General features: G+C 39.7%; 1 protein-coding gene across 2 annotated transcripts in view; it reads left to right on the forward strand.

Moving 5' to 3' along the window:
* The window catches only part of pam (peptidylglycine alpha-amidating monooxygenase), a 126260-nt gene that overhangs the window by 14883 nt on the left and 94471 nt on the right, over nucleotides 1-16906 (forward strand). For both annotated transcript variants that reach the window (XM_080046837.1, XM_080046838.1), the window contains 3 exons: nucleotides 5215-5306; nucleotides 5596-5679; nucleotides 15681-15729. In XM_080046837.1, the coding sequence (XP_079902963.1) occupies nucleotides 5215-5306; nucleotides 5596-5679; nucleotides 15681-15729 (225 nt within the window). The remainder of the gene's footprint in view (nucleotides 1-5214; nucleotides 5307-5595; nucleotides 5680-15680; nucleotides 15730-16906) is intronic.

Here is a 16906-nt window from a genome sequence, read left to right on the forward strand (position 1 = left end):
CTAACCATCTTTCTGTCAGTCTGCCCCAGGGCAGCTGTGGCTACTATGGTAGTTTACCTCCACCGGTATGACTGTGTGTGAATGAATGGAACCTGGAACCCTGTAAGCGCTTTGAGTCACCTAGAAATAAAGCGCTATATAAATCCAATCCATTATTATTATTATTATTATCTCTTTATCTTAAATTATTGCACAGCGTCCAAACAATTATGTTTGTCAGTCAGCACCAATGAAAACACAACTGCTCAATTGAATATAAATGCATTATGGCTTGCACTCTGCATCAATTCATCCAAACGTATTATTCAATAAACAAAAAAATTGTTTCTGCATCACCAATCTGACTGTCGATCCTTTCGTTCATTCAGGCTACCTGTCTGTATGAAATGCTCGAACATTGTTTGTCCTTTTTGCTGTTGTAAACCGTCCAAGGCTGGGACAGGCCTTTCTCTTGCTATTCATTATTTTCTTTTCCTTTTTAAATTAAAATCCAACTTGTTAAAATACCTCCAGTCTGAAATATCTGCCGGCATGGCAGCTGCAATGTTGACTTTGAAATTGAGGGGGGTTACAACGTTAACGAAGGTATCCGGCGCAATAACATAAACTGCGTAAAAATGTCCAGTAATATCTCAATTTTAGTTGGTCCATGTATGATATGTAACGTAAAGGCTTCTGGCATACCATATGTAAAAATGGAACAAATCATTCTGCCTTTTTTACGGACATCTATCTATCTATCTATCTATCTATCTATCTATCTATCTATCTGTCTGTCTGTCTGTCTGTCTGTCTGTCTGTCTGTCTGTCTGTCTGTCTGTCTGTCTGTCTGTCTGTCTGTCTGTCTGTCTGTCTGTCTGTCTGTCTGTCTGTCTGTCTGTCTGTCTGTCTGTCTGTCTGTAAAGCAAGAAAAGCTGTCTGTCTGTGGATCGCATATCTCTCTGACTGTTAGTCAGATTGGCCTGAGCTTCCGGATGTGGCTTGCACACGGCACAAAGGTGTGCATCCATGATTTTGAAGTGTTTTCCTCCAAATATGTAGAAGTTATTATATTTACAGTGCCTTGCAAAAGCCCCTTGGAATTTTCCACATTTTGTCACATTAAAACCACACACGTACATTTATTTTATTGGGATTTCATGTGATAGACCAACACACAGTGGTGCATCATTGTGAAGTGGAATGAAAATGAAATATGGTTTTAAATTTTTTTTAGAAATAAAAAAACTGAAAAGTGTGGCGTGCATAAGTATTCAGCCCCCCTGAGTCAATACGTTGTAGAACCACCTATCGCTGCAATAACAGCTGCAAGTCTATTGGGGTATGTCTCCGCCAGCTTTGCCCATCTAGAGACTGATAGTTTTTCCCATTCTTCTTTGCAAAATAGCTCAAGCTTCAGATTCAGCATCAGATTGAATGGAGAGCGTCTGTCAACAGCAATTTTCAAGTCTTTCCAGATATTCTCATTTGTATTGACGTCTGGACTTTGACTGGGCCATTCTAACACATGACTATGCTTTGATTTGAACCATTCCATAGTAGATCTGGCTGTATGTTTAGGGTATTTAACCTTCTGGAAGGTGAACCTCCACCCCAGTCTCAAGTCTTTTGCAGACTCTAACAGGTTTTTCTGCCCTGTATTTGGCTCCATCCTTCTTCCCATCAACTCTGACCAGCTTCCCTATCCCTGCTGAAGAACAGGACCCCAACAGCATGATGCTGCCACCACCATGTTTCACAGTGGGGATGGTGTGTTCAGGGTGATGTGCAGTGTTAGTTTTCTGCCACACATTGCACTTTGCGTTAAGGCAACACTTGCCACAAGCCATGCGGGGGACACAGCATATTCAGATGAGACCAAACTTGAAGTTTTTGGCCTGAATGCAAAATGCAATGTGTGGCGGAAACTAACACAGCACATCACCCTATACACACCATCCTCACCGTGAAACATGGAGGTGGCAGCATCATGTTATGGGAATGCTTTTCTTCAGCAGGGAAGAGGGAAGCTGTTTAGAGTTGATGGGAAGATAGATGGAGCCAAATACAGGACAGAAAACCTGTTAGTCTGCTAACCTTTTTTTCACAGAAAAAAAGAAGAATTGGTTCAGAGCTTCACCCTCTTCTCTAGAACAAAAACTGAACAGCCCTCAATTTTCCTCAAAAAGATTCAGAGTGTTTCTTTCGAGTTTTTCTTCCAAGTCTTTTGTCCATGCTGAAAGAACAAAAAAGTGGAACAGTCAAGACTTCCCCAAAAAACAGCAGACCTTCTTGCTCAAAACCCTGGCTTTAAATAGTCTGAAGACAGAGAGAGTGGTTGTGTGTATTAGGAGAGGAGAGGGTGGGGGGAAGATGAGGGTGTGTGTGTGTCCAGCTCAAGGACCCACTGCCCCCCTTGTCTCTCTCACCCCTGACCTGTCCCAGGATAAGCCCAGGCATGCCTTTTCAGAGAGGCCTTAGGAATTCACAATTATGTATATATTTCAGGATAAAAACTTGAATACACTTTAAACACTTTTAGTGATTCTACCTGAATATTAAAGGTCACTTGTTACCTTGCCTGTCTTATTCAAAATATCATACTTTTCCATACGAAAACAAGAAATATACATTTCCCATTCACCTAAGACCAAGATATGTGCAATGAAAAGTTGCAATATTCTTGCCTATCTCAACAGACGTGACAGGTGACAGTTGTCACAGTTCGAACATCGCTGCAGACTCGCAGGTTAAGCTTCTCACAGTAGATTCATATTTGTCCGGAAAATACAGACTACAGGTTTTGTATCTATGCAGGGCTGTACAGTGCGACAGTTTTGATCGCATTTGCTATTAAAATTGATCACGTGCGATGATGAATACAAGTCTACTCGCACTAGTGCGACAGGTTGCTAATGAGGAGATACTATCTCATTTAGACACAGAGAGAGGAGTGATGCACAACACTGCTTAGAAGGCTCTACATTAACACTCTTCAAAAGCGGGTAAATGTATTCTTTGGCGTAAGTAGTTGAGTCGACCCGTTGAGTCCACCCGCCACTTTGGCTGGTGAAAGATGTGTGGTCAGGATCTATACTTGTGCGGCGATTCTAGCGTCTAATAAACTTCACTAACGGTAAAAAATGGAAGGACACGGCAAATTTTTACATTAAACGCAGTTAAGTTACCACGTGTGCAAACATACCATTTCCTATGCGCCTTCACATTAAAAACATGTTAATAGCCAAACGTGAGTTCACTTTTATTTTGGAGCAGATAATAACAGGAAGTTAGCACTCACAGCCCCACAGTGCTCTAGCTTGAAAGGCAACTGGTCCTTCAGCTGAAAAAATTCACAACAACCTATTTAATTTATCCTAAATTGTACAAATGTGTAAACTAGTTCATAGGCTATGTCCACTTGTTTAAAGTTTGGTTTTAATTAAAGGGGAATGTTATAAAAAAAATATTGTTATTATTAAATATTAAATAATGGAAATAATTCTCAATCAGCAAAAATTGCTATTGGCAGGTTAAATATTTTGTCTAAATTGCAATAATTGCACCCTTATTAATTGTTCTACAATTATTACTGCATAATAGGATATAATATTGATTGAGAATCTCAGATGAGACCAAGATGACCAACATGCTCAAAGGTAATTAGAGCGAAATGCAAGCGTTAAGGTTATGTAAGTTTGCGATCATACTTTGTGTGCTACAAAAAAAAAATTGTGCTACTGATTTTTTTTGCTTGCTAGCACCAGTGCTACCACCTAAAAAAAAAAATAAGCGTACAGCCCTGCTATGCTATTTATTTTATTGGTATTTATAAGATGCAAATAAGGGGCTATTAGCCTAAGTCAAAATCTAAAATGTTATTAATTTTGATGTGGCCCAAAACTAAAGTGATTTTCCACATATGCTATTCATTTGGGGACAGTGTCAGACTTAAATCACATTCTGGGGGCGCCTTTAGCTCAGTTGGTAAGGCGTCCCCCTCCCGGGCCGGGCCCAGCAGCAGACCCGGGTTCGATTCCCACCCGTGGTCGTTCTCTGCATGTCACTCCCCTCTCTGCCCCATTTCACCTCTGTCTCTCTGCACTATCAATAAAGCATAAAAATGCCCCAAAAAAATATCTTAAAACAAAAAGACTTAAATCACATTCTTAAGTGTAGGACTATCAATTAGGCTAAATGGTGTAGTGTTTTAATCCAATTTCAACCTTTAATTGCTTTATAATGTCACGTTACGCACTGTGAGAACGATCTGTAAAATAAATGACTCAATTCAGTAGCCCAATTTCCTGACAGCATTCCACTCTCTCCTTATTTGCTGCTCGCAATCAGTCCGTTTGTGTAAAGTTAGCGGCACAAGATCAGTCCATTCTGTGCGGAAGCAGAGTCAAATGACGGGCCAAACGCCCCCTTTCATGGGGACGCGCACAGAACCTGAAGCTGAAACCCTCGTTCAACATAATAGGTTGATAACACCAACTCACCAACTCCTCAAACCTGTCCGCTTTAGTGTTAAAGATCGCATGTTACGCTATTTTCACTGTTATACAGTTAATGTATAGTTAAACACTTCCGCGACAGTGATGCTAATTTCAGTTAGCGTGTCAATAGCGTTTCCATTTAAATTACCATGGTCTCGGATAGCTCTGCTACCGGTGAATGTAAACACAATCGCTTCCACAAAATGTTTTAAAACCATAAGAAACTAACACCTAAATGAGCTAAAGACTATGTAAGATGAAAAAATCCCCTTCATTTTGGTTGCAAAAATAATGTTCACCTGATTTGCCTATATAGAGGATTAAATTAAAAACCAAAAGTGACATTGCCGAGCGATGACTGTTACACTGATGTGTAGGCTACATCTGTTTATGTGTCCCACTTTCATAGACGGGTTACATTTAAGCATATGCTGTTAAATAATACAAAATTTAAGTGTGCATCCACAATGAATGGGCAGCGAAGGTACTGCTTATTCACGCTTTTTTATATGTAACTGGCACATTTCTCATCATATTGCTAATTTTTTTTTAAGTAATACAATTTTTACATGTAAAAATCACAAGAATTAACAGTGATAATACAAAGTTTATTAAATAAAATGTGTTAATTTTTTCTTTACATATTTTCCAGTACTCTGCAGTTCACTGTTTTACCGTTCTGTCATTACTTAACACAACATGGTATTGACTGTCATTTCTCTCTTTCTATCTTAAGGGACTGTGGCAGTGTAAAAGGCACTTGTGAGGATGAAGCTTCCATTATGTATGCCTGGGCTCGAAATGCATTGCCTACTAAATTACCCAAAGGTATGCCTCTCAAGGGTTTGATTCACAGTTACTTTGTCAGGTTTTGAGATCTGCCTTTGAGATTTTTGCCTCCCAGGTTAATAGAATTAATGGGCCCCTGTTATTGCTCGTAATTGACAGATCTCACTTCTTACTAGTTCATTTCTTCACTTCCACTGAAAAATAAAACCTGTAGCAAATGAAAATGAAGAATAGTTCAGGTTGTGTTTTGATGTACGGTTACACATCCGCCTATGTTTTCAACCTCTTATTTATATCTCCATGTGGTCTCTTCTCCTTGTCCCAACAGATGTTGGTTTTAAAGTTGGAAGAAATTCAGGAATGTCCTATTTTGTGCTGCAGATCCATTATGGAGATATCAGTGCTTTCAGAGGTGAGTCTTAAAGTTGGTCCTCACTCCTATGTTTTATAGATTGTTTTTTATCAGGTTAATCAACTTCAGGTAAAATCTGTTAAGATTCAGGGCCCATAAGGGAAAGAAAGTGGAAAAGCTTTCTAGGGCCCACTCACTATTTCAGTCTGCCTGCATGAGAGGGACGTCAACAAGCTCTTCACGAGACAGAACACCCGCAAAGCAGCCGGACCAGACTCTGTCTCTGCATCCACCCTGAAGCACTGCACTGACCATCTGTCTCCAGAGATCTTCAACACCTCACTGGAGACATGTCATGTGCCAGCCTGCTTCAAAGTCTCCACCATCATCCCCGTCCCCAAAAAGCCAAGGACCACAGGACTGAATGACTACAGACCTCTGTGGTCAAGAAGTCGTTTGAGCACTGTGTACTGTCCCACCTCAAATCCTTTACCAACCCACTCCTGGACCCACTGCAGTTCTCCTATAGAGCCAACAGGTCTGTAGACGATGCAGTAACCATGGCCCTGCACTACACCCTCCAGCATCTAGATTTCCCAGGAACATATGCCAGGATCCTGTTTGTGGACATCAGCTCTGCCTTTAACACTATCCTCCCAGCTCTGCTTCAGGACAGGCTCTCCCAGCTCTACGTGCCTAACTCCATTTGCAGGTGGATCACAGACTTTGTGTCTGAGGGCGCACTCACAATAGGAACGTTTGCCTGTTCCGTGCTCCAGTACGATTGACCCCCCGCCCCCTCCCAACTCCCCCACTGGCCTGTGCTCACACTGCTCCTGGCCTGGGCAAGATTGCTCCTTCCCTACGTCACCGTGCGCGTTTGGGATTTGGAGCGTATCTACTTGTATGCTATTCAACTGTTTGTGTTTTTTTTCAAATTTGCATCAAATATTCCTCCTCCACATTAGACCAACAAGAATCCTTAAGCTCTTGTTTTTTAAATGTAGCCTTAACGTAATGGGTCGCGGTGGACAGTCTCATATAAATGTGCAGTGCGCTGTTTATTATTAATATAACGGCCCGTCATCAGACTATGCGTACCTGATGGTTTTATACACATTGATCGCTCCATAAAGTAATTCAAGTCAGAACTTTTTGTATGGGCAGAGAGCGTTATTTTAAGTGTGTCTTTATAAAGTTTCTGGTTAAACGTTAGTGTAGGCTACTGTTTCCTTATTACCGGACCGCCGAGTCCCACTGTTTGTTGTTTTGGGTTCGTCTCCATCGCCGTGCGTAAAGGCAGCATTATAACAGCTGACGGGAGGAAAAAGAAAAAAAAAATCATCTGACGAACGTGAGTAAACACTGCGGGCCTTAAGGCAGCGGATGTTTAACCGACTAGGCATCCTTAATAAATTCACTTCAGGGGTGCCGCCTGTGCGCTTGCTTGTGCGCGTGTCATCTCATTAGCATCTGTACCGTGCCCGGGCACACCTCTCCCAAGCGTGCTGTGGCCGAGGAAGTGTTCCGTGCTGGAGTACGGATGGCGTGCTCACACTAGCCAAACTATCTAGACTTAAGGGGGCAAACGTGCTCGGGCACGGAACAGATGGCCTAGTGTGAGTGCGCCCTAAGAGGCAGCAGCGTGTGAAGGAAACATTTCTCTGAATCCCAGACCATCAGCACCGGATCCCCCCAAGGCTGCGTTCTTTCCAAGCCCCAACCACAGCGAGTTCTACCAGCATCAAATGGAAGTGACAAAAATTTAAGTTCACCGAGTGGCCACTAAGAGGTGGTACCAAAACAGAGCAATTTCTCATTGACTCCTGTGTTAAATAGGCCATTTTCACAGCATTATTAAACATATTTACGGACTGGTCCAAAAAACCATTCTAGTCTGTATGTTTAGGTCATATCTCCATGACAACACTTAAGGGTGTTAATTTTTTTGTATTACGCTAGTTTTTAAACTATTGGAGGTAAAATGTATTAATAATTAGGGGCGCGGTCTCTTGAGTGACAGCTAGCCGCCCCCGCTGGCCCTCACTTAGCCTTGGAGGTATACGTCAGCCAGATGGGCGTGTCTCCCTCCCCCCAACGTCACATCAATGCCCTTTTTTGGTAAGAAGAAATAAGGCAGAGTCAAACTCTGACAAGATGGGCATAGGCCAGGACGATTGGATGAAGATGGAATAACTGAGGTCAGCCCGGATGCTACATCCATTTTATATACTATCTATGGTTCTTTCCCCTCTGCCATTCTCCCTGTACACAAACAGCTGCACCTCCAGTCACCAGTCCGTCAAGCTCCTGAAGTTAGCGGACGAAACCACGCTCATCGGGCTCATCTCTGGCGGGGATGAGTCCACCTACAGGTGGGAGATTGACCTTCTGGTGACCTAGTGCGACCAGAATAACTTGGAGCTTAATGCTTTAAAGACAGTGGAGATTATTGTGGACTACAGGAAGAACCAAGCCACACCCGTCCCCGTCATCCTGTGTGGCTCCCATGTCAACTCTGTGGAGTTCTGCCGCTTCCCAGAGCACCATCATCACCCAGGACCTACAATGGAAGCTTAACATCTGGTCCCTCACCAAAAAAGACCAGCAGAGGATGTTCTACCTGCGGCAGCTGAAGAAGTTCAACCTGCCAAAGACGATGATGGTGCACTTCTACACTGCCATCCTCACCTCATCCATCACCGTCTGGTACACTGCCGCTATGGCTAAGGACAAGAGCAGACTGCAGTGTATCATATGCTCTGCTGAGAAGGTGCTTGGCTGCAACTAGGGTTGCAAAAATCTGGGAATTTTCAAAGTTGGAAACTTTCCATGGGAATTTATGTGAATTAACGCGAATTTTGGGAATAAACAGGAATTTACTAAATTTAAGGTTGGCCCTTGTAGGCCCTGGCAACCCAAATGCACGCTATCCTTCTAACTATCCCTGCGTTCCGAATCGCATACTCTTTCTTTTTTGTATTCTACATACTACATCTGACGATAAAAATAATCTAGTTAGGATGCAGTAGGCATACTATTGGTAAATGGTAAATGGTAAATGGACTTGACTTATATAGCGCCTTCTAGCCGATTTTCTCAGCCCCAAAGCGCTTTACATATCTTACCACATTCACCCATTCACACACACACTCATACACCGATGGCAGTAGCTGCCATGCAAGGCGCTCTCTGAACCATCGGGAGCAATTTGGGGTTCAGTGTCTTGCTCAGGGACACTTCGACATGTGGTGGGGAGACGGAGGATCGAACCTCCCAGTGGCGGCAGTGGCGAAGTATTGGGACATACTTTTACTCTTTTACAATAAAAGTATTGGGTCATACTTTTACTCTTTTATTTCATCATAACATTGCGCCTTGATCTTGCCTCTTGCTTTTATATCCGGCGCATCCCCGTTGTTTTCATATAGAGGCTTCGTCGATGTGATGTCACTTGGCCACCGGATTGTGGGTCAGAATCGCCCAAATAGGATGCAGTTTTCAACTCTAACAATCTTGGCCGGATGAAGTTGGACATCCGGGTACTTCTAACCATCCTAAATCTGCCCACAAGAATCGGGACATCCTAAATCTTTTTTTCTACATACTATATAGTAGAAAGAACGGAACGCAGAGAAAGTTATTTCAGTCCTGGCAAACGTTCAGTGGTTTTCAAACTGTGGGGGTTATGGCAGGGGGGGCGCGGATGAATATTAAAAAAACTAATAAAACTTGGTTTGTGTTCTTTATATTAAGATCACGGCATAGCTGGACAAGAGTTCTTCTGCTTCGTTCCTCTCACTGCATTTAAATGCATTCATTATATTACAGAGAAATAGGTCTTGTTAAAGAAAAAGAGCACCAAGCCCAACCCAGAGGACGCTGCACACATTTTTTTATTTTAAATTAATATTTTTATGGAAAATCCATGTGTCTTTCTTCAATAGCTTCTAATTCATCAGACCCAGTGTCTCCAAATTATTTGTTCACACAAAATTCCTCATATTTAGCCTCTTAATTTTCCTCTCAAAGTGCACCAGATTCATGCATTTCACTTTAAAAAGGTGAAAAAAAATCTCCCGGGGGGCATACCCCCGGACCCCTCTAGAAGGGTCTGTTTCTCCACTGGCTACTATTTTCCTCCATCAGGACATTGGAGGCTCTAGCGAAAAACACTGGGTGTGTGAATGACATTTAACTAGTCAATAATTTGGGCAAGTCTGTCTGCCTATCTTGCTCACTCCGCTGCACACTCAGTCACTACTATCCATGCTTAAAGGAAGCAGGATTAAAACACTGGGTTAAAGGTGCAGTGTGTAATATGACATCATCAAGAAAGTTCTACAAAGTTCTAGAATGCAACGCTCCCTGGGTAACCCCAACCCTTTCGAATAATAACAGAAGCTACAGTGGCCTTCAAGGACAAGAAGTTGACATTCCAACTGTGACACTTTCAAGATGGCGGCACTAGGCCTTGGTCCAAAATATGCAGAAATATGGACATATATGAGACCCTTTCTAAGGGAAAAAAAAATAATTCAAAATTTTTTTTTCAGCTATTATGCACTAAATTAAATGTACTTATGGGTATTATAATCACTTTCTACAAAATCTGCTAGGAAATAAAACCCAAAATGCTACACACTGCAGGTTTAAGATGCTAAAATGTATTAAAAAATGTGTTTAAAAATGCACAATTTTTTTTGAATTTTTCAAAAATATGTTTAAATATGTAAAATAAAACACACCGCTGAAATTTGTTTTCTGAGGGGGGGCTTACTCTCTCACACTTTGAAAAACCCTGTTCTAGACTGTAAAAAGCTGTTTTTTCAACAAATTTTCATAATATTTATGAACATTTAATTTAAATCAGATTTTAAAAAAAAAAAAAAAAAAAAAAAGAAGCTTATTGAGAAACCCAACTTGATATCATATATTGATTTTTACTACACCAGGTTTACAGAGGCTTAAACAGTGATTTTAAATATAGTTAAATACATTTTAGCATAATCTTGACTAAAACAACCAGATTTCACTCAAGTATACTTGGCAAGTTGCACATGGCACTGCTTACTGCAGGGGTACTGAGGCCACGCCCCCTACATGCACTGTGCATTCCTCCATCACATCAGGGGGCATTTTACTTAATTTATTGAATGGGTGGGGTCAGACATAGCCTATGAGTTATATTTTACTCAACATTAATTTTTTTGTTGTTCAGTGAAATTATTGATTGTTCATAAAATAATCAAAACTTGATAAAGTTCTTACAAATAAATCTATTCAAATGTAATGTTTTTTAATTGTATTATTTTGAATGGATGTCTGCCTATGACAAAACATAATGTTTATATGTTTATATTTATGTTTGGATATGAAACAGATCATTTAAATTACCGCCATATAGTTAATTCCTATAATTCCCAATTTTGAATATTCCCAACATTCCTGAGCGAAAGTTCCCAAGGAAAGTTTACGGAAATTTACTGGAAACTTTCCACCCCTTTGCAACCGTAGCTGCAACCTTCCATCCCTTAAGGACCTGCACAGCTCCAGGGCTCTGAGGCATGCAGGCAGGATTGTGGCCGACCCCTCCCATCCTTGAGACTCCACAATCCACAGACTATTGAGACTCTCCCCTCTGGCAGGAGGCTGCGGTCCATCAGGACCAAAACCTCCCGCCACTTGAACGGTTTCTTCCCTTCTTCAGTTGGGATCCTTAACAGGTTCTGGGACAGTGGTGGAAATAAGTATTTGATCCCTCACTGATTTTGTAAGTTTGCCCACTTACAATGAAATTAACGGTCTATAATTGTAATGCTAGGTTTATTTTTACAGTGATAGACAGAATATCAAAAAGAAAATCCAGAAAATCACATAAAAGAAAGATAGAAATTATTTTGCATTTCATTGAGTGAAATAAGTATTTGATCCCCTATCAAAACATTGCTTAGTAGTTGGTGGAGAAACCCTTGTTGGCAAGTACAGAGGTCAGACGTGTCTTGTAGTTGATGACCAGGTTTGCACACATCTCAGGAGGATATTTGGACCACTCCTCTTTGCAGATCCTCTCCTAATCTTTAAGGTTCCGAGGCTTTCGCTTGAGCTTCAGTTCCCTCCACAGATCTATTGGATTAAGGTCCGGAGACTGGCTAGGTCACTCCAAGACCTTAATGTGCTTCTTCTTGAGCCACTCCTTTGTTGCCTTTGCTGTATTGTTAGGGTCATTAACGTGCTGGACCCATTTTTACGGACCTGGCTGAGAGAAAGAGGTTGTCACCCAGTATTTCATGTTATATGGCCCCATCCATACTGTAGTTCCCTCAATGCAGTGAAGTCCACCTGTCCCCTTAGAAGAGAAACAACCCCAAAGCATAATGCTTCAACCCCCATGCTTGACTGTGGGGATGGTGCTCTGTGTCATAGTCAGAATTCTTCTTCCTCCAAGCATGGCGAGTCACTATGATACCAAAGAACTTGATTTTGTTCTAATCTGACCACATCACCTTCTCCCAAGCATTCTCTTAATCATCCAGGTGCTCATTGGCAAACTTCAGACGGTTCTGTACATGTCCCTTCTTGAGCAGGGGGACCTTACGGGCACTACAGAATTTTAATCCATTACGGCATAGTGTGTTACCAATGGTTTTCTTGGTGACTGTGGTCCCAGCTGCCTTGGGATCATAAACAAGCTCCTCCTGTGTAGATCTGGGCTGATCCCTCACCTTTCTCATGATCATTGATACCCCACAAGGTGAGATCTTGCATGGAGCCCCAGACCGAGGGAGATTGATGGTCATTTTGTGTTTCTTTCATTTTCGAATAATCGCACCAACAGATGTTTCCTTCTCACCCAGATTCTCGCCAATGGTCTTGTAGTCTATTCCGGCCTTTTGCAGGTCTACAATCTTGTCCCTGATGTCCTTAGACAGCTCTTTGGTCTTGCCCATGATGGAGATGTTGGAGTTTGATTTATTGACTCTGTGGACAGGTGTCTTTTATACAGGTAAGAAGTTGAGACAGGTGTGTTTTATACAGGAAACTAGTTGAGATTAGGAATACTTTTTTAAAGCACAAGGACTAATCTGTGGGAGCCAGAATTCTTAATGGTTGGTAGGGGATCAAATACTTATTTCACTCAATGAAATGCAAAATAATTTATATATTTTTTTTAATGTGATTTTCTAGATTTTCTTTTTGATATTCTGTCTATCACTGTTAAATAAACCTAGCTGTAAAATCATAGACCGCTCATTTCTTTGTAAGTGGGCAAACTTACAAAATCGGTGAGGGATCAAATACTTATTTCCTCCACTGTAGAGGAAGAGTCACTGTTCATGTTTAATTGACTCAATGTATATATAAGAAAATATCCTTGTTGGTGTAAAACCCTTCTTTGCAATAAAATATTTTCTGATTCTGACTAAGGAGGGCCATGGTGTTTGGAGTAATTACCTATCTGAGCTAAACCATATATGGTAACACTTTATAATAACTATCCGTTGTAACTCGTTAATAGATCATTAGTAAACTCTTAATTAATGATTTATTAATGATTTGTTAAGTGTTTGTTAGCAGTTTGTTAAGGATTTATAACAATGCCTTACAGACAGTTAATAGACCAGTAATAAACTTTTAGTTAATTGGTTATAAATGACTTGTTAAATGACAGTTAACCGTTTGTTAAGGATTTATAACTGTGCTTTATAGCATCGCAAAGGGCCATTAGGACGGATAATCCATGACATTGCCGTGATGTATGGACATTAAATGTCCCTCTGAAATTCTGTTTATCCAGTGTTTACCACAAAAAGTTCCCAAACCTCATGGGTTTGTATGTTGTTGTATACTTTTGTATACTACTGTTATGCCATGTGATAGCTCAGTATGTGTGTTTCTATAGATTAAACACAATGTTCAACATTTCATCTGTGGTGTTTCTTTGGTAAAAAACAGTACACAGAACAGCCTATGGGTGGAACAAGGTTGAGGTACAAAAATTTGATATTTTAAATATCATGTCAAATTTCTGTACCTTGAACTTGTTTCACTCATGTGCAGTTTTACAAAGTTTCACTGGTATTAGTAGAAGGTTAACAATCTATTAACAACTGATCTGTAAAGTGTGAGTTAATATATTAGTTAAAGGCCTACTTCACCGGTGGGAATATGAAGGTGTATTGAATTCTGAGATCCTATGTAGTATAAATGTGCATTTTTTTTTTAAATTGGTTCATCCTAGCCTGAGAAAAGGCAGAAAGAGTGTTTTTTTTAACCCTATATTTCTCTGTCTCGTGACATCACAGAAAGAGAAATATAGGGTTAAAAAAAACTTACTTTGTAAATATTACTGTGATGTCTTTTACTGTGACATCACAGTAATATTTACAAAGTACGTTTTTTTTTAACCAGTTTATATTACATACAGAGATATGATTTAGTCACGAGAAAGAGAAATATAGGGTTAAAAAAACACTCTTTCTGCCTTTTCTCAGGCTAGGATGAACCAATTTAATTTTTTTTGCACATTTATACTACATAGGATCTCAGAATTCAATACAAGTTCATATTCCAACTGGTGAAGTAGGCCTTTAAGTATTAGTTAATAGTTTATATATGTTATTGGGACGTTATTCTAAAGTTGCAACTATTCCTCATTTACAAACAATTAATAAATGAGGAATAGTTGCAACTTTAACCAAAAAACTTACTTTGTAAATATTACTGTGATGTCTTTTACTGTGACATCACAGTAATATTTACAAAGTACGTTTTTTTTTTAACCCTATATTTCTCTTTCTATGATGTCACGAGAAAGAGAAATATAGGGTTAAAAAAACACTCTTTCTGCCTTTTCTCAGGCTAGGATTAACCAATTTCAATTTTTTTTGCACATTTATACTACATAGGATCTCAGAATTCAATACACTTTCATATTCCCACCGGTGAAGTAGGCCTTTAAGTATTAGTTAATAGTTTATATATGTTATTGGGACGTTATTCTAAAGTTGCAACTATTCCTCATTTACAAACAATTAATAAATGAGGAATAGTTGCAACTTTAGAATAACGTCCCGATAACACATGTAAACTATTAACTGATACTTAATAAGTCATTAGTAAGTAATTCACTACTAGCTTGAAAATGATCTATCGGCTATCTATAAAGCACATATAAATCCTTAACAAACGGTTAACTGTCATTTAACAAGTCATTTATAACCAATTAACTAAAAGTTTATAAATGGTCTATTAACTGTCTGTAAGGCATTGTTATAAATCCTTAACAAACTGCTAACAAACACTTAACAAATCATTAATTAAGAGTTTACTAATGATCTATTAACAAGTTACAACGGATAGTTATTATAAAGTGTTACCGTTTGTGGGACAGGCTGCACAAAGGGTTCCTCATATTTTGTGTTTTTGAATTTTTAACTCTCAGTTCACTTCATTTTCATGGAAGTTGAGAATCAGAGGAAAGAGTTTCATAGTTTTTGGCTGTTTTCAAATGACAGGAGTTCAGGTCAAAGGTTTCACTTATTCTGTGAAATGAAGAGGATAGCTCCTATTGACTTAATGGTGCCCCTCTTTTTACGCCTAGTGCTATCATGAGGTCGATATTTGTTTGTTTGAATCACATGTCACATTGCCATGAAATGTTGTAACCACCTTAATGCGTCACATAGGGATAAGCCTTTTCACTTTGGTGAGTAAGAGGACTCTTCATCTAGCGTCTGGTCATGTTAGTGTGAGCTGCTAGCATGGACATAAGTTCCTAGTCTTTTTTTTCTTACATGTTTATTAGAAACACTTTCTGCAATACAATCCATTACAACAACTGTAAAAAACCCAGCATTAGGAATCTCTGACAATACACACAGGAAAGTGTTGGTTCAACTTTAAATCTCTTTGAGAATTGACTTTGTTGTGGGTTTTAAATTGAACTGCATCTTGTTAAGAATGTAATTCTCGTCCATTTATGTAATTGTCTGCTTCGGTGATTGTTGATTTAGATAAAAAGATAACTGAACAGTTTTATTTTGTTTTTTATTTTGCAGACCATCATAGAGATTGTTCTGGACTTTCCTTAAGAATGACATCCAAGCCGTAAGTATTAAACCACCAATTGAATGTTGAAATATACAATCTAATCTAATTAGAAGGAATTTGTAAAAAAAAATGAAAATAAAATAAATCAATAAAAAAATACCATGTTTCGGCCGCTTTTGTAAAGTAGAGTTGGGCCATGGATTCTGCTTTCTGACTGCCAATCATGTTTAATAGGGATCGCCCATGGACCATCCAATTGCACAGAGGGGATGGGAAGAGTCATGTCAAAGCAACTAGCTCTGCCTGGGGGAGCTTTTAAATAGCCAACCCTTTAAGGGTTATATGCTATATTTAACATCACAACTCAAAACTCAACGCAAACCTGGTGGTAAATGAAGGCTTTAATTCACTTGTCAAACTACTTGTTAACTCTAGAAACTACATCTCTAAATGCTATAGAGTAGAGGAGTATACAGACGTTTCCAGTGCCCATCCTAGCTCCTGGAAAAGCAAACATGTTCTTATATGGTTTAGTGTGAACGGACACTAGGCTGGCCCAGAACAATACCAGGTTCACGCTGGTGTTAAAGGTATACATTTCAGATTTCAGCCTTTATTGTCATTGTGCAAACTTGTACAACGAAATTGGGGTGGTGCTCACCTCCCACGGTGCAAAATAAAGCAATGCAAACGCAGACAACAGCAATAGGCAACAATAAGTTAATAAATATGCAATTGCGAATATTAAATATAAGTGTCTCTTTAACCCATTGATGACGGCTGCTGCGCGATGCCACATTGTCTCTCCTGCCTGATGCTGCGTAACGCAGCATTGTTACTTTATCTAATTTTCATGGCGTGCGCAGCATAAAATGCACCGTCATTGGTTCAAATACACATGAGGTGGGTTTTGTTGATTTTTTAAGACCACGTGACCACCCAAAAGTTGTGTAGTTTGCCGAAAATCACGTCAATAAAAAAAAAATAAAATAAAAAAAAAATAAAAAAAATACGCAGGCTGTGTCGGCGATAGTGTATTACAGAACAGTTAGTGGCGTTTGGTGCGCAGAATCAAGGTCTACTATAGACTACTGACGAAAATCACACAACACATTGCATCTATTTATTAACAATATTTATGAATTTAGGCTATATTTTGCTGCTCCAACTCAAATTCAGCCCAGCCAGGCGATAGTTAAGTTTCAGTTTCGTTTACATCTCCGTGGTATACAGC

The sequence above is a fragment of the Ammodytes marinus genome, assembly GCF_949987685.1.
Source record: "Ammodytes marinus genome assembly, chromosome: 18".
NCBI lineage: Eukaryota > Metazoa > Chordata > Actinopteri > Uranoscopiformes > Ammodytidae > Ammodytes > Ammodytes marinus.